This window comes from Bos mutus, chromosome 26, assembly GCF_027580195.1.
Source record: "Bos mutus isolate GX-2022 chromosome 26, NWIPB_WYAK_1.1, whole genome shotgun sequence".
Classification (NCBI taxonomy): domain Eukaryota; kingdom Metazoa; phylum Chordata; class Mammalia; order Artiodactyla; family Bovidae; genus Bos; species Bos mutus.
In genome coordinates, this window is record NC_091642.1 from 40,251,351 (window position 1) to 40,271,550 (window position 20,200).

General features: G+C 40.4%; 1 protein-coding gene, 1 long non-coding RNA gene and 1 pseudogene across 3 annotated transcripts in view; 1 reads left to right on the forward strand and 2 right to left on the reverse strand.

Moving 5' to 3' along the window:
• LOC138985803 (uncharacterized) overlaps positions 1-20,200 on the forward strand; it is a 34,446-nt gene that overhangs the window by 5,266 nt on the left and 8,980 nt on the right. The gene's annotated exons all lie outside the window — the stretch shown is intronic.
• LOC102272748 (eukaryotic translation initiation factor 4E-like) lies at positions 1,160-2,100 on the reverse strand (annotated as a pseudogene).
• LOC102273042 (interferon-induced protein with tetratricopeptide repeats 1) lies at positions 1,551-8,373 on the reverse strand. 2 transcript variants are annotated; one of them, XM_070363583.1, is made up of 3 exons: positions 8,227-8,246; positions 6,568-6,690; positions 1,551-3,697 (listed from the first exon to the last, which is right to left on the reverse strand). In XM_070363583.1, exons 1-3 carry the CDS (start codon positions 8,229-8,231, stop codon positions 2,266-2,268), a joined length of 1,560 nt encoding a protein of 519 aa, XP_070219684.1. In that variant the 5' UTR covers positions 8,232-8,246; the 3' UTR covers positions 1,551-2,265. The 2 variants fall into 2 exon arrangements, with proteins under 2 accessions (XP_070219684.1, XP_005896103.2); XM_005896041.3 differs by lacking the exon at positions 6,568-6,690 and having other exon boundaries at positions 1,552-3,697; positions 8,227-8,373.

Consider the following 20,200-nt stretch of genomic DNA (forward strand, 5'->3'; position numbering starts at 1 on the left):
TATGCCTGATGCATGTGTTAATAAACTGGTTGTTCTCTTGTTAATCTGTCTTTTGACAGTTTAATTTAAGGCTGTAGCCAATAAACCTAAGATGGGTAGAGGTGAAAGAACCTTCTCTTTGCTCCTTCACCCTAGTACTTTTGGTATCTAGCACTGAAAGCTATTTATTGATAAAGTGAATGAATTGAACATTTTATTTTATGTAAGTCCAGTGTTTGTTTTTTTTTTTTGCTTTAAATCTACTCAACAAACTACTATTTTTTTTCTTTTTTTCCCTACTCTATAACATTCACAGAGAAATGGTTCTTCTCTCTCTTTCTCTCTCACATGTAGAGGCATGTATGTTCTGATTGACTGTTTTTTTTTTAAAGACAACTCACTGAACACATTTTATTTACAGTTTTGTACACTGTCTTAATATGAGTGGGATTGCTTTTCTACTTGAGGCAATTTTTAAAGCAAAATAACCTAAGTAATACAAAGTGTTAAAGTACAGCGTAAAGATACAAAAACAGACATACTAATTCTAACTAGGAATGTAATTATGATACTATATTTTTTATAATACACAATTAAGTTTAGGAAATCACACAAACATAGATCAGTGATTTGAATGAAAAGCATAAATTTGTAGCAAAGCATTGTAGTTACAAAAAAAATTACCAAAGAATGCACAAAACTAATGTTTATTCTACCTTTATGTCATATTCCTAGATTCTTCACCAATGTTACATGAGAAAGAAAAACTAAACCAAAACACATGAAAAACTGAAATCGGAATCACTAATGTTATCAAGTAGGGAAGCAAATAAAATCTAGCAGCCATCAGCAAGAGTACAGGACAGATAATGCTGTAAAAAGAAACAAAGAAAATTGCCAGAAAACTATGCATTATACTCTTTCAAACCAGTAAAATACGCTCCTTCATATAAAGGAATGTAAGCAAAATCATTCTCCTGTAAGGTATAGAAATGCAAGTTCTTTTTTTAATATTGTAGATGGGTCAAATGTTTTTGTAATGGTTAATTCTATTAAGCTGTTACAAAGTGGGCCAGGAACACATGTATGGATTCTGGGGATGATATGATGTGTACTGTAATACTTTGATTGGGATAATGGACACTCTAGCTAAAAAAAAAAAAAGAAAATATGAATACAGAAGTACAAGACAAAGGCTAATGAAACTTCCTTTTATCTTAGCAACATTTAGATGGAACTCAAATTTAAATGCAGTCCATTCTGCTTTTGAAGAGGCATTCCTTCAGCTCCCAAATCTTGATTGCTTGAGGCAGTTGCCTATGAGAATACTCAGAAGGTGTCTTCTTAAACAACAAACCTATTTTTAGTGGTGGAGCTGCTTAGTAGCTGTGTCTGCATGGGACTGATAACCAGTTACTATTTTTGGAGGAAGTCCTAACTTTTCCTTGTATACCCTCCCTATATGTCTAATAGTTTCTCTGTTTTCACATTCAGTAGTCCATATTGCTATTTTATCACCTTTCAGTTCAGTTCAGTCGTTTAGTCGGTCCGACTCTTTTCAACACCATGAACTGCAGCACGCCAGGCCTCCCTGATCATCACCACCTTGCAGAGTTTACTCAAACTCGTGTCCATGTCTTACCACCGTTAGCTCTAATATTAACAACAGCTCCACATACGTCATCACTGTAGTCATCACAAGATTCTCCAATAAGGCACAGCAGTGTCTCTAGCCAAAAAACATCGAGGTCACTTCATCTCTGCTGTTTGTTCAGTGTAATTAGCCATTGTCCTCGTTTGTTTTTCTCATCTTCCCACATAGGCTCAATACCATCCTTAAAAAGTGAGTAGTCACAGCCAGTCATTAAATTACTAGATAACTGGATATGGTTGTACAGAGCCCAGAAGTCTTCAATAGTATCAAACTTAGAGATCAATCGAAGGTTTGCTTGCCAAGTTTTGCTTTTATCATTTTTAAAAAACCAGAGTGCCCATCTGTTCTGTAAAGGGTGTTTATTTAATCCAGTGTTCTGGGTTAGTAAGCTCCTGATTAGATTCTGTCTTCTCTTCTGTAGGCGGGGGATTGGGAATAGGGGTTGTTTCCGGTTCTACAGTCGCCATCTTAGATCGATCTGATCGCACAATCGCTCCTGAAGGCTGTTTCCCTATTTTCTGAATACAACTAATGTTTTATCAGGTTTGAGTAATTGTTCAAAGATTACAGCATTGTGGTGAGTTACATAATGCGTTTCTGAAAGTCACAAGCAGAAAAGATGATTCCGTATTTCAGTGCCTAGGGATCACAGCAGAGTTCTCCAAGCCAGGAGCCAACCTCAGGGCCCGCTCATAATACTCCAGGGCTTCATTCATTTCTCCTTTTACTTTGTGGATGAACCCAAGGATACTCAAGCTTTCTATATCTGATGGATTTCTCCGGAGTTTCTTTGAAGCCAATTTCATCAAAGAATTGATGCTTTTATCCCTATCTGTTGATGGGCTTTCTATTTTTATTGCTTTTAAATAATGGCTAATTGCATCGACTTCAGATTTTTTGTGAAATTCCAGAAATCGGCCGTAGTGCAAATGTATGTGTTGCAGCACTTCTTTGTCGAGTGCTTTCATGCAGAGCACTTTTTGAAAAGTATCATCAGCTTTTCTGTGGTCACCTGCTTCTGCGTACATTTCTGCCAGGCTTGTATAAGCTAACTCAAATGTGGGCTTTAGTTGCACAGCACGTTCCAAATGATGTATGGCTAATGGTATTATTCTGTTGATGTTTTCTTTATCCTGTCCTTTAGGCTGACAGTTTGTAGCGAACTTTATTTGGCTTATTTGTGACTTGTAGCAAAGCCCTGTCTGGTGATGCAGGAAAGCAGAAGAGGGGGTTTCCTCCAAGGCCAATTTTGAGAGCCGAAGAGCTTCATCCAGAACGCCTTTTCTTCGGTAAAACTTGGCAGCATACCGAAAGACATAAGCCTTTGAGGACGCATTGGTCAGTGCTTCTTTGATGTACTTTTCTCCTTCAGCTTCTTGTTCTACATCTTGAAGCTTCAGGCCAAGAAGAGCCTTAATGTATGCATCATTTGGATTTAGCTTGACAGCCTGTTTTAAGGTGTTCAGACAAAATTCCGCACTAATCTGTGCTTTGTTAAAGCCCTCCAGGCGATAGACAACGATTGCATACCCAGTGCTGAATTCAGGGTTTTCAGGGTCCACTTCCAGAGCCTTTTCAAAGCAGACTTTGGCCCGTTCATAATTCTTTCCTCCACATTTCAGCAAGGCCCATCCTTCCTCACAGTCCATCTGAGGACACGCCATTCTATAGCTGGAGGAATTCCCAAGTTTCCTGCAAGTGTTCTTCACCTTGTCCAGGTAAATCTGGGCTTCTGCCTGTTGGCCCATATGGTAATGCAGCCAGGCATAGTTGCCCCAGGTAACCAGACTTCTCACTTCTGATTGGTTGGCATGTTCTTGCTGGCTTAAGTCTTCAGCTTTTTGTAAACTCTTCAGGGCTTCTTCATTCTGGCCTCTCAGGTGTTTCACATAGGCCAGTAAGTTGTATATTCCCACATTGTATTTGATGTCCAGGAACGTAATCTCCTCCAAGACCCTGTTTTCTAAATCCGGTATTTCTGTCTCTGCAATGATCAAATCCCATGTAAAGTGACATCTCAACAGTAGCAGCTTATCCTTGAGCTGATCCTCATCAGCTTTATAACTGTAAAAACAAAAGCAGATTTTCTTTGTTAGGTAACAAACAGCCAATAGAAATAAGCCAAGTAAAACACCTCCTAGCCTTGAAAAGGGCCTGCCTGCTTTGATCTTCCATCGAGTTCCTGTATTTCTAAGATCCATTTGGCCTCTGAATGCAGTTTGCTTGGCTCCATACACTGACTCCAGCATTTTCTAGCCATGAAACGTCTCTGTGCTTCAGAACCTCCTTTGTAAAGCACAGAAGATAAACTTAGCACACTGGATTTGGTGAGAATTAATAAGCCTATCTATGTAAAACACTTAGAGCATGCATATTTCATGTTATATAAGAGTTTTCTGTTTTCCTATTGCTGTATTTAAGGTAGAGACCAGTAAGAAACGCAGAGCCTTAGGAAATATTATTGACATCACGACCTTAGTCTGCAGATTATGTAACAAATTAAGACTATGTAAATGTGATCATATTTGACCCATTTATTTTAGTTGGATTTATTTGTGGGAAATATTTATTTATTTATATATATTCACAGAAATTTGCAAAGATAGAACATAAGGCGGTGTATCCTTGACCCAGTTTCTCCCAAAGATTATATTTTATCCAACTATAGTACAACATCGAAACTAGGAAACTGACAGTGGTACAATATGCACACTGTTCATTTTTCATTCCTACTGGTAACGTATGCTTCCCTGGTGGCTCAAACAGTAAAGAATTCGCTTGCAGTGCTGGAGACCCAGGTTCAATCCCTTGATTGGGAAGATCCCCTGGAGAAGGGAATGGCAATCCACTCCAGTATTCTTGCCTGGAAAATTCCATAAACAGTGGAGCCTGGCAGGCTACAGTCCATGGAGTCGCAAAGAATCAGAAACAACTGAGTAACTAACACACATACAGAGTAATGTATGAATGATCTAGTTCTTTGTATTCTTACCAGAATTTGATATTTCCACTTTTTTAAAGAAAATGTTATTAGCTCTTTTAATAGATGTAGAGGTAGCTCTTTGTGGTCTTAGTTTGCATTTCCCTAATGCTAGTGATTTTGAACCAGAGAAGGCAATGCACTCCACTTGGCCTTCTCTGACATCATCCGTTGGGGGACGGAGTGGAAGAGTCCAGATGCCTAGCTCATAGCCTGGTGAGAATAGAAGTCTTGGCTACCCACTCAGCCTTTACTAGCAGAGTTGGGAATGGGGCCTTAGTTTTTGTTTGACTTTTTCTGTGGTATTTGGCTAGAGTAGTGGTTGTTTATAAATTTTTTGTTTTGCTAGACTGTCTCCTTTTTGGGTCCTTTGGCTAGAGAGAGCAGGTTTTTCATGGGACTTTTCTATTCATGCCTACCAGCATTTCTAGGTTTCTGGCTTCTCCAGTACTCAGTCTGGGATATATGCAGAAAGGAGGAATATCCATATACAAAAGATTGAAGTTGGACCTGTTCCTTATACTATATACAAAAAATGAATTCAAAATGTGTCAAAGATCTAAATGTAACATCTAAAGCTATAACAATCTAGAAACAAAACAGGGGAAAAGCTCCATGACATTGGATTTAGCAACAATTTCTTGGATATGCTAAAAACAAAGGTAACAAAAGTAAAAATAAACAAGTTGAGCTTTAGCAAAACTAAAAAGTTTTGTGCATCAAAGGGCAGTATCAATAGAATGAAAAGACATCCCACAGAATGGGAGAAAATGTTTTCAAATCATGTACCTGATAAGGGATTAATATTTAGACTAATAAGCAGCTCCTACAATTTAACAACAGAAAAACAAATAACTGATTAAAAGAATGGGCAAAGGACATGCATAGACATTTCCCTAAAGAAAATATACAGATGGCCAGTAAGTACATGAAAAGATGTTCAACATCACCAGTCATTAATGAAATGTGAATCAAAACCATAATAAAATACCTCTACACATCCATTAGGATGGGTATTTATCAAAAACACAGAAAATACCAAATGTTGTCAAGGATGTGGAGAAATTAGAACCCTTGTGCATTGCTAGGGAGAATGTAAAATGGGGCAGCTGCTGTGGAAAATGATGATTCCTCAAAAAATTAAATATAGAATTATCATATACTTCATTAGTTCCACTTCTGGTAGATACCCAAAATAAAGCAAAGACTTGAATAGATATTTGTATACTTATATTCATAGCAGCATTATTCACAGTGGGAGAAACCCAAGTGTTCTCCAGTGGGTGAATGGATAAGCAAAATGTAGTCAGTGCATACAATGGAATATTATTCAGCTTTAAAATGAAAGTACATTCTGACACATGCTTCAGTATGGATGAACCTTGAAGGCATTAAGTTAAATAAGTCAGTCACAAAAGGCCGTGTGTTGTATGCTTCCATATATATGAAATATCCACAATAGACAAATCTATAGAGACAGAAAGCAGATTAATGGTTACCAGGTCCTGGAGTGAAGGATGAGAGGTGAGTGACTTCTCAGAGTGACGAAATTTTCTTAAACTAGATAGTGGTGATGGTTGCACTACATTGTTGTACTAAATACTGCAAAATTGTATACTTAAAATAGTTAAAGCTATGGTTTTTCCAGTAGTCACGTATGGATGTGAGAGTTGGACTATAAAGAAAGCTGAGCGCCAAAGAATTGATGCTTTTGAACTGTGGTGTTGGAGAAGACTCTTTAGAGTCCCTTGGACTGCAAGGAGATCAAACCAGTCATTTGTAAAGGAAATCAGTCCTGAATATTCATTGGAAGGACTGATGCTGAAGCTGAAACTCCAATACTTTGGCCACCTGATGCAGAGAACTGACTCATTGGAAAAGACCCTGATGCTGGGAAAGATTGAAGGCAGGAGGAGAAGGAGTTTACAGAGGATGAGATGGTTGGATGGCTCACCGACTTGATGGCCGAGAGTTTGAACAAGCTCCAGGAGTTGGTGATGGACAGGGAAGCCTGGCATGCTGCAGTCCTTGGGGTCGCAAAGAGTCGGACACAACTGAATGACTGAACTCAACTGAACTGAAAACAGTTAAAATGGTAAATTTTATCATACATGTATTTTATCACTCTAAAAATTCATGTTACTAGCCTGAGTAAAAATTCTGCAAATTATGTAAATATGCATGCATGCATGCTAAGTTGCTTCAGTTGTGTCTGACTCTTTGCAACCCCATGGACTATAGCCCACCAGGCTCCTCTGTCCGTGGGATTCTCCAGGCAAAAATACTGGAGTGGGTTGCCATACCCTCCTCTAGGGGATCTTCCTTTAAAATATAAAAGCTAATTACTATGCCATCTGAAATGATCTCATGAACCTCCGTTGGTACCTTTTAAGAAACATCAGTTTAAAGATTAAATAAGGTATCATTGAATAGAGACTCTGGTTCATGTCTAGCTCTATCACTTATTATCTGTGTAGTCTTAACTTTTTAATTTAAAATTCGTTATTGGCAAAAAAAAGTATAATATGAGTACTTGCCTCATAAGTTTCTTTTGTAAATGTAATAATTTACATAATACTTTGGAAGCCAGGCTGGCACTTGATAAGCATCCAGGACATGATATCTACTTTTCTATTATTATGATGATGATTTTTGTTGCTGTTGTTATTATTTTCTTATCAGTGATAATCCACTCTTATTTGTCTGTGAACCAAAGGAGGGGAGAAGGGTTGACAATAGGTCTGTAATTATGCATTTTCTGAAACTGTTGCCCCTTCAAAGTTTTGTACACTGGAACACTGAGGGCAAATTTGCAGGCCAATATTAATGTTTTTTTGATCTGATAAGATCCAAGGTTCTTTGAATCAAGATTCAGTTTAGATAATACAGTTTACATTAGGCCCTTTAGCTAAGGAAGATGTGGGGGTTCCCAAGCACAGAACTCTAGCCGAGCCCTGTGAACAGGAGGCTGTCAAGGATCGCAGGCCACCTGGCTGCCCCAGAGGACAGTTAACCTGCGAATCTTAGATCCAGTCAGATTGACAAAGCCTGACATAGGAGCCCGGCAGTGCAGATAGTGATACCAGATGCCAGCAGAGAAAGGTCTTGTTGTCTAAGCAGTGAGCATCTCTTCCTCATCCACCACAATATTTCTCTCAAGATAGCTGAGAGACGCCACTGCTGTGGCTCACACAGCTGTGTGCACTCTACTTTTTTCCTCCTGTCGAGGAGCCAGAAAGCAACATCTGTATCCATATTAACTGTCCATTCCCCCCCTAGCTCAGACAGAAGGGAGATTGGTGGAAAATTGTTTCAGAGACTGGGATTGTTCTCTCCCTTCCACCCTTTCTGTTTCCCTCCCTTTCTTTGGGTTTCAGCAAATTCCTCAGGAAGATGCTGACAAAGAAGGAAAATGAACTGATAAAACAGTTTATGGGCATGTATGAATGTGCATGTGTGTGAGTGCACTCACGTATACGTTCAGTCCGAAACAGTTGGTCAAATAGAAAAATAAGGAAATGGCATCACCGAGACTAAGTCTGTTGATATAGTATGGTTAAAATTTTTTCCAGAAGCTTTATACAGAAAGGCAGAGAAACAGAGAAAGGCTTACCTCATGGTTGCTGTGAATTAGGCAGCAATTCTGCAATGCTTTGTCTAGCTGGATGGTCTTCTCTGAGCTCTGTTCTGTCCGTCTTACGGATTTTCAGATAAATTTATGCCCCAGGTCAGGGCTATATATGGGAGATGAACCACAGCTAATGATGTAACTTGTGGGTGTGTTTTTGCAACGATAAGTTGGAAACTGAAAGTAGAAAGTGAAATTAAAGTAGGCAGAATTGCAGAAAATGAAACTTAAACAGCTAATGCTTCCTTTGTTCTGTTTTGAAAATGGATTGAGAAAAGGCTGGTGGAAAGCAGCTTTTTGATGTACTGATTCCTGTCTTCGGGAATTAGCAAGCTCCTGCAGATGGTGAAGGACAGGGAAGCCTGGGGGGCTATAGTTGATGGGGTCCCAAAGAGTCAGACATGACTGAGCGACTGAACGACAGGCCTTTTAGAAACCCAGGAACTAAGAGATGCCAGTAATGTAGAGTCCACTGAACCTAGAGCCAGGGAGTCCTGTGAAAATTGGCTCTGTGAACTGGCTGAAGTCATGCCCTCAATCTGTGCCTTTGTTTGCTCATCTGGAAACAGACATTGTTCTTTATATGGTATAAAATTCTGCAAGTCAGTAAACTGGAGCCTTAACTCAAATTTGTTCCTATTCTCTGAGAGATCAGTCTTACTAATTATTTTGTGCTTTTGCATACCCTTCTTTCTGGAGAATGATCAGTGATTTAAAAAAAAGAGTCCTAAAACTCCTTATTTGTTCATGGGAACCAAGAAAATCTGCTAGAATCTTGAGACTTCAAATAAAACATGTTGGGCCTGAATGAAAATATTTCCTTATTTGTAATGCCCTCTGTTGTAGCCATCTAAAGTGTTCGTATTCACTAGACATGATTATCATATCTGTGTAAGACTGTTATCCTCTTGGTGCCCATGGCATCCACTTTGGCCTGCCTCAGCCTGGCCTGTGTAATCTTACAGAGTCATGGTGCTTGTGGTAAGAGGTTGAGAAGAGTAAGTGCTGATATGATGGAAAAACCCGAATGAATTTTTGGCCAATCCAGTACTTAGCAACTACTTGGCACATAAAAGCTTGCAAATAAAAGGTGACTATTGATGATGATGGTAATAATAGTAGTAGTAGTAGTGGTATTTTCTGTCATCAAGTTTAAATAGTGCTTTCTTAAAAAAAAAAACAACACCTATATTCTTTCTTTTAAAAAAGAATCAGAAAAGGAGGAACTGTAAGAATGTGTTCCTCTTAGAAACACTTAAACACACTGCCAAATCTAAACCCTTCCTGCTTAATCCCTCCCACCCAGCTCATCTGCCATGTCATCCTGAACTGGTTAGAAAGTTATACACAAATAAAAATTTCTGAATAAATTGTATTCTAATAAATGTTCAGGCAATAAGCAGATGCCAAGATAAATTAATTAGAGAGCCAACCTCTCTTTGCAGGGGAGTGAGGTGTCTTTGGAATTCGTGTGAAGAAAAACAGTTGGGTTTGTAATTTTCCAGGGCACTAGATAGAACGCAGAGACGCACACAAAACGTTTATCGCACCATTGCCATGAATTTGGCAGCAGTCCTGGGTCTATGGGACTGTGGCTTGGACTGATTAGATATTCGGAATCTTGCCTCGTGTCTCTGTGGAGTAAATAGATCTTTGAGCAACACAAGACAAAGCAGTAGAGAAGAAAACAGCCCCCCAAAAAGTCTGTGTATGTGTGTGTCCAAGAGTACACTTACAGCTAGGAAAAGAAAACAAGAACTGGAGAAAATGAGACTTACAGAAATGGAATTTCAGCGCTATGCTCTAAGTCCATTCCCAGGAGTATAGTAGGATTAGATGGCTCCCTGAGTGACTGGCCAGCTGTGATAAACTACTTCAGCTCTATGAGCCTCAGTTTCCTCAACTGATGCAGAAGTGATTGGGAATAGATTATTGAATTTCAATCATCATAGCACACGAGAATCATCTAGGGAGACTTCAGAATAATGCTAATTCAGCCTCACCTGGGACCAATTGAAGACATCCCTGGGAATGCCCCTCTCCCCATCTCAGTAGTAAAAGGAAATGCCCAGGTGATTTTGATGTATGCCTGGGCTAGAACAAGGTACTGTTGTCTATTGTATGACGGAAATTCTCTGACTGAGCGATGTGGGACTCAGTCCCTGAGCCTCCTTCCCTTTCTGTGAGGCCCAGCTTCAGTCTGTTCGTGACTGTGACTTGTTTCCCCACCTGCACGGCGGGCAATGAAGTCCTCAGTTTCCTCCTGATTCACAGGATGGCATGGAAGAAGAATGGGATTCTGAATGTTTTGACCTCTACTAGAGGGAAACAGCGGAGAAGGCAATGGCACCCCACTCCAGTACTCTTGCCTGGAAAATCCCATGGATGGAGGAGCCTGGTAGGCTGCAGTCCATGGGGTTGCTAAGTCGGACAAGACTGAGCGACTTCACTTTCTCTTTTCACTTTCATACATTGGAGAAGGAAATGGCAACCCACTCCAGTGTTCTTGCCTGGAGAATCCCAGGGATGGCGGAGCCTGGTGGGCTGCCATCTATGGGGTCGCACAGAGTCGGACATGACTGAAGTGACTTAGCAGCAGCAGCAGAGGGAAACAGGGATGGGAGAGGGCAAAATGGTTAAGGGGGTCAACTCTGTGGTGACAGGTGGAAACTAAATATTTGGTGGTTAGTGCACTGTAGTGTGTACAGAAGTTGAAATATAGTGTTGTACATATAAAACTTATATAATGTGATAAACCAACAAAAAGAGTATGTTCCTGGCTTTTGAGATTATTTCTAAATACTTCCCCTCACATCCATGGTGAAGAACTCAGAGACATCAGAAGTCTCTTGTTGTGAATGTTCTGATAATTTTCACATGCTATGCTATGCTAAGTCACTTCAGTCGTGTCCGACTCTGTGCGACCCCATAGACGGCAGCCCACCAGGATCCCCCGTCCCTGGGATTCTCCAGGCAAGAACACTGGAGTGGGTTGCCATTTCCTTCTCCAATGCGTGAAAGTGAAAAGCGAAAGTGAAGTCGCTCAGTCGTGTCTGACTCCTAGCGACCCTCTGGACTGCAGCCTACCAGGGCCCTCAGTCCATGGGATTTTCCAGGCAAGAGTACTGGAGTGGGGTGCCATTGCCTTCTCCAGATGTTCACATACTTATGGGTTTTCAGGCATCCACTCAGCCCACCTTGACCTGCAGTTTGGCTTGTTGCAACACAGTCAAGTACAAACTGAACTTGTACCATTTCCTCCTTTACATTTCAGGCTTCTCTTGAATAGATTCACAGGGAGTTGTAGGAAGTCTTGAGCCACCAGCCCCTGACTACCCACCCCCCCTCACCAATAGCAGCATCTTGTGTAACTGTAGTACAGTATCAAAACCAGGAAAATTATATTGGTACTGTGTGTATATTTTAAAGAGGGAGGTACGGTCATGGGCGATGCTCCTGAAAGTTACTTTGGGAAGTCTCAGAAAACTACATGGGGGTCTGTTAGAAGCCTAGCTCAGTATCCCTTGTTAAGAGTTAGTCAGTCAGTCATGTCCGACTCTTTCTGACCCCATGGACTGTAGCCCGCCAGGCTCCTCTGTCCGTGGAATTCTCCAGGCAAGATACTGGAGTGGGTTGTCATTCCCTTCTCCGGGTGATCTTCCCAACACAGGGATCAAACCCAGGTCTCCCACAGATTCTTTACCATTTGAACTACCCGGAAAGCCCCGTATATATTTTAAAGATAGAATATATTGTGATTTCATCTTACAAATTCAAATTTACCAAAATTTTACTTAACCTAATTGATCCTACATCTCTGTTTCTTTTCTCCTGAATTGACTATCTCATTTCTAAGTGATACCAGTGTACATATGTTCTACTCCACAATACACTAAGAAGTCTCAGAATAACAAAACAATTCACAATGACTGCTTATTTGCTGTTCTTTTGTTCACAAGATATATCCTTTTAAAAAGTTGAATTACAATGTGTTAAAAAAAATCACTTGGAATACTTCTCTATGTGGTTTTAGCCTTTATCCCATATATATATATATGTATATATATATTCATTTTCCTTGTTTTGATTTACTTTAAATACTTTTTTTTTACCCTAACGTTTTATTATGAACATCATTAAGCATAGAGTTCAGAGAATTTTCCAACAAATGCTAATGTACTCACCACCTAGATTCTACAGTTAACATTTTACTATGTTTGCTTTGTCACATATTCAGCTATCAGCTTCTGGATCTACCAATCAATTTATCTTATTTTGTTGTTGTTGTTGTGTAAGAAGATAATCAGTATGATTAACTGATAAAACATTTCAGCATATGTATTGTTTTAACTTAGTCGGACCTTGTTTACAAGGAAAAGATGGTATTCCTGCTCTAGTAGTTTTCTTCTGTCTAAATCTAATAAATCTGCTCTGTTTAGTATCCACAAGGTTGAAATGGTGTTGCCAAGGGTGGGGGAGCGGAGGAAGAGGGATGGACTGGGATTTGGGGGTTGGTAGATGCAAAATATTACATTGAGAATGGATGAACAACTAAGTCCTACTGCATAGAATAGGGAACTGTGTTGAATATCCTATGATAAACCATAATGGAAAAGAATATAAAAAAAGAGTGTATATATATCTATATGTATAACTGAGTCACTGTGCTGTATAGAAGACATTGGCACAACGTTGTAGATCAACTACAATTAAAAAAAAAAAAGAAATGTGCCTCTGCATATTCTGTTTTTTTAAATGAAGTATAGTTGATTTACAAATTGTGTTAATTTCAGGTATATAGCAAATTGATTCAATTATATATATATTTTTTCCATGTAAATAGCTATATTCTTTTTAAAATTCTTTTCCATTATAGTTTATTACAAGATACTGAATTATAGTTCCCTGAGCTGCACAGTAAATTCTTGTTATTTATCGATTTTATGTGGTAGTGTGTGTCTGTTAATCCCATATTTCCAATTTATCCCACCCTCCTGCCCCTTTGGTAACCATAAGTTTGTTTTATATGTCTGTTAGTGTTTCGGTTTTGTAAATAAGTTCATTTGTACTATTTTGTAGATCCCACATATAAGTGACCTCATATAATCAGTCATGCCTGTGTAATGTAGATGTTCGGCAATATGGGAAGATGGCACACCAGGAGAGAGTGTGCACTCTCCGTGCCACTCTCACCCGCACATTGTCCTGTGCATCTTTTCCATTTGGGTTTTCCTGAGCTGCATCCTTTATAACAAACTGGCAGTCATAAGTAAAACACTTTCCTGGGTTCTTTGAGTGGTTCTAGTGAATTATCAAAACTGAGGAAGGGTTTATGGGAACTCCTGAATGTGTAGCTAAGTCAGACAGAAGTAAAAATAACTTGGGGACCGACTACTTGTAAGTGGTAACTAAAGAGAGGACAATCTAATTGGATTACACCCTAGACTTGTGGGGACTCATGCTAACTCCAGGTAGTTAGCATTAGAACAGAGTAGAATTGTTGGACAGCCAGTTGGTATTCAGAGAATCTGAGAGATGTAGAGTTGGTGTCAGATTTGATTGATCTGATGGGGGAAAAGACCTATAACAACTGCAGGAATATTGTAAGCAAAAAAGGAAACAAATATGGCAGGGAGATGCCAATTTGAAGGAAATTAAACCGAAACTTTAAACTCTCTGAGAGGGAAGTTGTGAGTTGCAGCTTTTTCATACTACCTCTCTGTGGGATAAAAGTGGCCTATCAGAACAGCACTGGAACTTAGAATATGCAGCACTGTGGAATGAGGACTGGGCCTAGAGCTAGGTGGCCTGTGCAAATAGGCTATTTGGTGACCCACTTACTCTTATCCTCTGGGCCTCAGTTTCCTATCACTGTAACAAAAGAGGCTATTAGGGGAAATTTCATGATCCTTTAGAGCTTACAATTCCTGAAAATATAACCTGGAACCATATTTGTAGCCCTGACTCTGAAAGGCCTTGCTTTGGAAACTTCATTGTCTTTGGCCTTTTTTGCCCCCATCAAGAGAATGGACAATACCTCTGTCCTCTTCTTTAGGAAGAGACGGTGCATATACAGCAGTGCCTGTGTTCTTCTACAAATATGAACCTGTCTTCATGTGCTTTTTTTCTTATTTCCTAGTGTTTCTTACTCAAGAAGAGCTAAAATTCCCTCATTCATTAGAAAAGTTTCAGTTGCCTAATGACCCACTGATCCTCATCTCTGCTTGAGAAAACTGGCTAAGCCTCAGCCCCTTAACCTGTTGGCTTAACCTGTTGGATAACATACAAGAGTTCCTGCCAGACTCATGAGCCTCTTCTTTTATTAAAGATCACACATATGATTCTAAACTCTTTGTCTTCAGTGTCAACTTAAAAGATAATCACAACCTAAAAGTTGACAGTTAAGTTTTATTCAGTAGGAATTTTTAGGATGTCAAGACTGGGAGACAGCATCTCAAGTAACCCTGAGAGTACTGCTCAGGGACGCAGGGGTGGGGAGTCCGGTTATATAGACATTTGCAACAAAGGGGCAAGTAGTCTGAACATCCAAAGATTATTGTTAATTAAGGAAAACCAGCTAGATCAGGCTCCCTGGTGACTCAGTTGATAAAGAGTCTCCCTGCAGTGTGCAAAACCCAGGTTTAATCCCTGGGTGGGGAAGATCCCCTGGAGAAGGAAATGGCAACCCACTCCAGTATTTTTGCCTGGAGAATTCCATGGTCAGAGGAGCCTGGTGGGTTACAGTCCATGGGGTCACAAAGAGTCAGACACAACTGAGTGACTAACACTTTCACTTTCAGATAGCTCAAGTTAAGGAATTTAGTGCTTTTGTATGTATGGGAAGATGCAGGAGTCTGGGCTAACTGAAATTACTCCTTTCATATGCATCTCAGCTATCTGGGGCCAGTTTCCTGTGTTTTCTTTTTACAGCCTGAGTTCCTCAGTGCTCACCATAGGGAGTGGCTGCAGCCTGATGGCTGCCATATTGGGCAGGTATTGTTCTCCTTCCTGATTGTGCCTAGGGCTCAGAAGTTTACATTTTGAGGACAGGTATCACTGATGACTGTGACATAACTTGTTTACTGATATGGGCAGGAAATACTCCATTTGTCATAAAAAACTTAAACATAATTAAAGCACCCATTCTATGCTTTGAATAAAAAATGCCATTTTTATTAAATCAATTAATATTTTCATTTTTAATCATATATGTTTTCTCTGCATTTAAACTGTGTATATAATCTGTAGTTACTGAATATGTTGACTTTTGGAGAATGATTACAGAAAAATTTCCCAGATCCCCAAATACCATTCTGTCACAAAATTTATAATGCATGTCAGTGGCCCTCAATCTTTTGGCACCAGAGACCAGTGGAAGAAAGTTTTCCATGGATAGAGGGGGCAGGATGGTTCAGCCGGTAATGCAAGTGATGGTGAGCTGCTCCCCTTCTGCTGTGGGGCCCAGTTCCTAATGTATGTGATGAAAAGGAGAGAGACTTGTTCATGCTGGGGCTTGAGCTGGGAACTAGGCTTGTGTTAGTGATGGCATCTTAGTTGTTGTCTGTCCAACTACTCCACATTCATGTAGATTTCTAATAAGCTCTGAGTAGGTCTTGATCATCTGGCTGCCCCTTCCCTGGGGAATTTGAAATTAAGATCTAAGTACTTCAACTCCACTGTCTCCTTGGAGATACACGTCTGTGCAGAAAAGAGTTAACAGGCTTGAGACTGTTTTTAGAAAAGCCTACCTGATAGTTGGTTTCTGGGAACACTATTTTCTGATACAAACAGCTTTCACTGTGCCTAAACTGTACACACACTATGATTTATGGCAACTTCATGCTATCCTCCTGAGAGTCTGGAATTTGGGTACATACTGGATAGATGGGGCCTATGTGGCCAACCTCCTTGAGAAGCCTTGGGTGCTAGGTCTCTGGTGAGCTTTTCTGGTAGACAAGAACTTTACATGTGTTGTCATAATTTGATGCAGCAGGAATTAAGCACATCTTGTGTGACTCCAACTGGGACAAGATTCTTGGAAAATCGTACTTGGTTTTCTTCACGTGCCTTTCTCTTGCTGATTTTGCTTTGTATCCTTTTGTTGTTGAAGAGGGTCAGAGTGTCCTACCCCAAAATATGTCAGTCAAGCATAAAGATTATTTGGAGCTGAAATCAGTTAAAAGGCAGCAAACACAAGAAAAGCTCTTTGCCTTCCTATTTCCTGTACCGAGAAAAAGGTTGCAACCTTATTACCAGAGATTAGATGGCATTCAGAGAGTCTATGCAGACAAACCCTGCTAGAGTAACCCTTATTTTCTTCCACTGCGTGTGTGCTCAGTCGTCCATTTGTGGCCGATTCTTGGTGACCCTACAGACTGTAGCCCGCCAGGCTTCTTTGTCTGTGGGATTTCACAGGCAAGAATACTAGAGCAGGCTGCTGTTTTCTGCTTTAGGGCTTCTTCCCAATCTAGGGATTGAACCCCCATCTCTGGTGTCTCCTACATTGGCATGTGGATTCTCTGCCACTGTACCACCTGGGAAGCCCTGTCTCCCGTTAGTTTTCCCCTATATTTACCTGCCCACAGTTGACTGCCCCTAAGAACATAAAACCCTTTTCCTTTGTCTCATTGTTTTTCTGCAAATTTATTTTCTTTTATTTTTTTCCTGCAAATTTATTGATCTTCTATTACAGTGTTATTGAAGGATACCAAAATGTGCCACCCTAAAATATGCTTCTTCGGCATATGGATTACTTTTGAGCTAAAGACAATTGAGAGTCAGTAGGTATAGGAAAAGCTCTTTACCTCCCTCTAATTGCCTAAAATTGTAGCTGACCTCCTGTCTGTTGGTAAGAGATAACAGTTACCTGTGGAATTTGAAAATGATAAATCCAGCCCCAACAGAGTTGGCTTGTGGATTCTCTGGCTTCTTTAGGCCCAGCTGGCTAGAGTGAGGGGAAAAACACGCTGGCAGGGCGCTTCCTTAGGCTTTAATTCCCTCCTGTAAGTGGGAGGAAAAAGTGCTGAAACATTCCTAAAGTTGAGTTTGGGTTGACCAAAAGTAGTAAAAGTCTGTATTGCTATTTAGGAGGAAGAAAAGGTTAAATCAGTTCCCAGGGGAAAAGAAAAAGGAAAAAAAAAACAGATGTAGTCATTTCTTGAGCCTGGCTGCTGAGTAATGCTCTGATAAGTTCCTCCATAACACTCCCCCTCACCACTTCCCCATTTTGAGTTCCAGCCCAGATCTCCCCAGTCTGGGGTATGGTGCTTGTGTTTAGCATGGAGTCAGCTCCCTTCACTTAGGGAGGAAAGACTTTTTTCTTCTCCACCTAGGGTCAAAACTAGAAAAAGCAGGTGTCTCCCCAACATCCAGGTCTGTGAGGTGTTAGTTTTTCTAGTTCATCCTCTGCGTGGACCCAGGTTTAACATAGGCTCTATGATGTAACCTCCCATGTGTGGGTCCCAGGCTTTGTCATTTCCTTGATAACGGTCTGTTAAAACTAATGGTTTCAACCACAGTAAGAGATGTATATCACCGGAGCTAGTGAGTTCTTATTCATGTGCATTCTCTTTCTTGTTATTTCTGGACTTCCTGGAATTCTCTAGTCCCTTCCCAGAGCAGCTAGGCATTTATAAAGATACGTTTTGCATACTACTCAGATCTTTTTATTGTGTTATATAGGCTTTATTCTTTGTATATCTGGTCTACCTTAATACTTGTAAAGAAACCATTTAATCTTTATGAAACACTGGGAGGAATAATTATTATTTTCAGGTTTTATTTTGGAATATTTTAGAATCACAGAAGTCAAAATACTTTTTCCCAGCACTGCAGATTGGAGATGAGACTCAAATAGGTCTAGAGCCAACACCAGGGCACGTTCCAAAATCTTAATGAAATTCATTGAATGATACTTGAGTGATTGCACCACAGAGCAACTGGGAGAACCTAGGGGTCAGGCCCTGCTCTCCAATCTGACCCCTTTGTTAATGGCAAGTTCCCTACCTGTTCCCTGACTGATCTCATCTCTCCTCATTGCACTGTTGGAGCTTATTATCACAGTCCCCAACCTCACACCTTTCATTTCTTCTCCTGTGTCCTTTGATGATTTTTTTAGGTCAGTACACTTTCCAGGGCAAAATATTTTCTGCTGCTCACCTGCCCTTAAGCCAATCACAGGGAAGCAAAGTATATCAGTGCTCTTTCTTATGATAAGATTGTAAAGGCATCATCCAGTGGTTGAATTCCTAACTGCTCCTGGATGTTAGAAATTAGCTCCAGCTAATAGCTGGTTTCAGTGTACCCCACCCCTATGAAAGGTTGTGGCGAGAGCCGTGAATGACCCCAGGATTCCTGGCCTCCATAGTAGAGGAATTCAATCTGGGGCCAGAGACGAGCCTTGATCACTCGGAGCTTTTGTGTAGCAGAGTTTTATTAAAGTATAAAAAGAGATAGAGAAAGCTTTGACATAGACATCAGAAAGGGACAGAAAGAATGCCCCCTTGCTAGTTTTTAGCGAGGTGTTTTATACCTGTTAGCAAGCTGCTAATCAGATAAGAGAAACACCTCAAGACTGAGAGAGTTGCACCAGGCCCCTCTCCCACAACATGCATTTTGAGATAGAATGGCACAAAGGGAGTCATCTCAGGCCATAACACAATTGACATGAATCCTGAAGAAGGGCAGATTTCCAAGCAAATGCGTAGTTTCATTAACATAGTTGAAGAAAAACATTTCCATGAGTAAGATGTACTACTGGTTTGCTGAGCCATTATCAGTTTAAGGTTTGAGAGGATGGGATGCTGGGTCCAGGATATATACAGAATACAGGAGTCATTAGAAAAGCAACTTTGCTTGCTTTTACCCAGGAATTGTATTTCTGACATACTGTTTTCTTTTGGACAACTGTCAGGACCAGGTTAGTCAATGATTGAGAGCCAGGAACAATTTTAGGGACCCAGGTACTGATGCTGTAAAAACTCTGAAACTGAATCAAGTAAAGAGATCCTCAGGGTCAGGGAGTAGATCTGACTGTCACTTCACTGGCAGATGGCTACCTTTGAGTCCTTTTTCTTGACTTGTTACATGCTTGATTTGGAATGACAAGAAAAGGGGTGGTGGGAGGCAGCCATGCCTGCTGTTAATATAGAAATATACTTCAGTTAAACTGTCCCTTTTCCAGAAAATGTCACGAATATCCTCTTTTGCAGAGAGGAAGATGTTTGGAATTGGTGTAGTTGCATTCAGTAGGCCAGGGAAGAGAGGAGGAAAACATCAAGACATCCTTCATCAGTCATGCTGGAGCTTGACACCAGAGACCATTCTCTTACCCCAGTGATCTCTCTCGTCTTTATAGAAACACATTCTAAAGTCAAATTCATGGAGACCTGGGAGTCTTGAAGTGTGCATATTAATCATTTGCATATGGTAATGGTATTACTGTGGTGATATTGAGGATATCAGTTCTCTAACGTTTAGAGAAAAATACATCTTTTAAAAAATTAATATTAGTGTAAACTCTCAAGCCTTTTATATCACATCTTCAGAAAAGAAGGCAATTTGCAAGGCCATCGCCCGCTGTTCCTCCTTTATTTAATCATTTTTTGCCAGTCTGTTCCTGTGTGGCCTCACTTAGGTTACTAAACCTTTTTGAGCCTCATAACTTCCCTACCGGTTTTAGGTGCCGGCAATGAGCTTAGAGGGCTTCCCTGGGGGCTCAGTGGTAAAGAACCCTCCTGCCAGTGTAGGAGATGCAGGTTCAATTCCTGGGTCGGGAAGATCCCCTGGAGAAGGTAATGGCAACCCACTCCAGTATTCTTACCCGGGAAATCCCATGGACAGAGGAGCCTGGCCGGCTACAGTCCACAGGGTTGCAAAGAGTCGGACATAACTGAACCACCTGAGCATGCACACACGTTCCATCATTCATCAAAAATTTTTAAGAGCCTAATTCATTCCA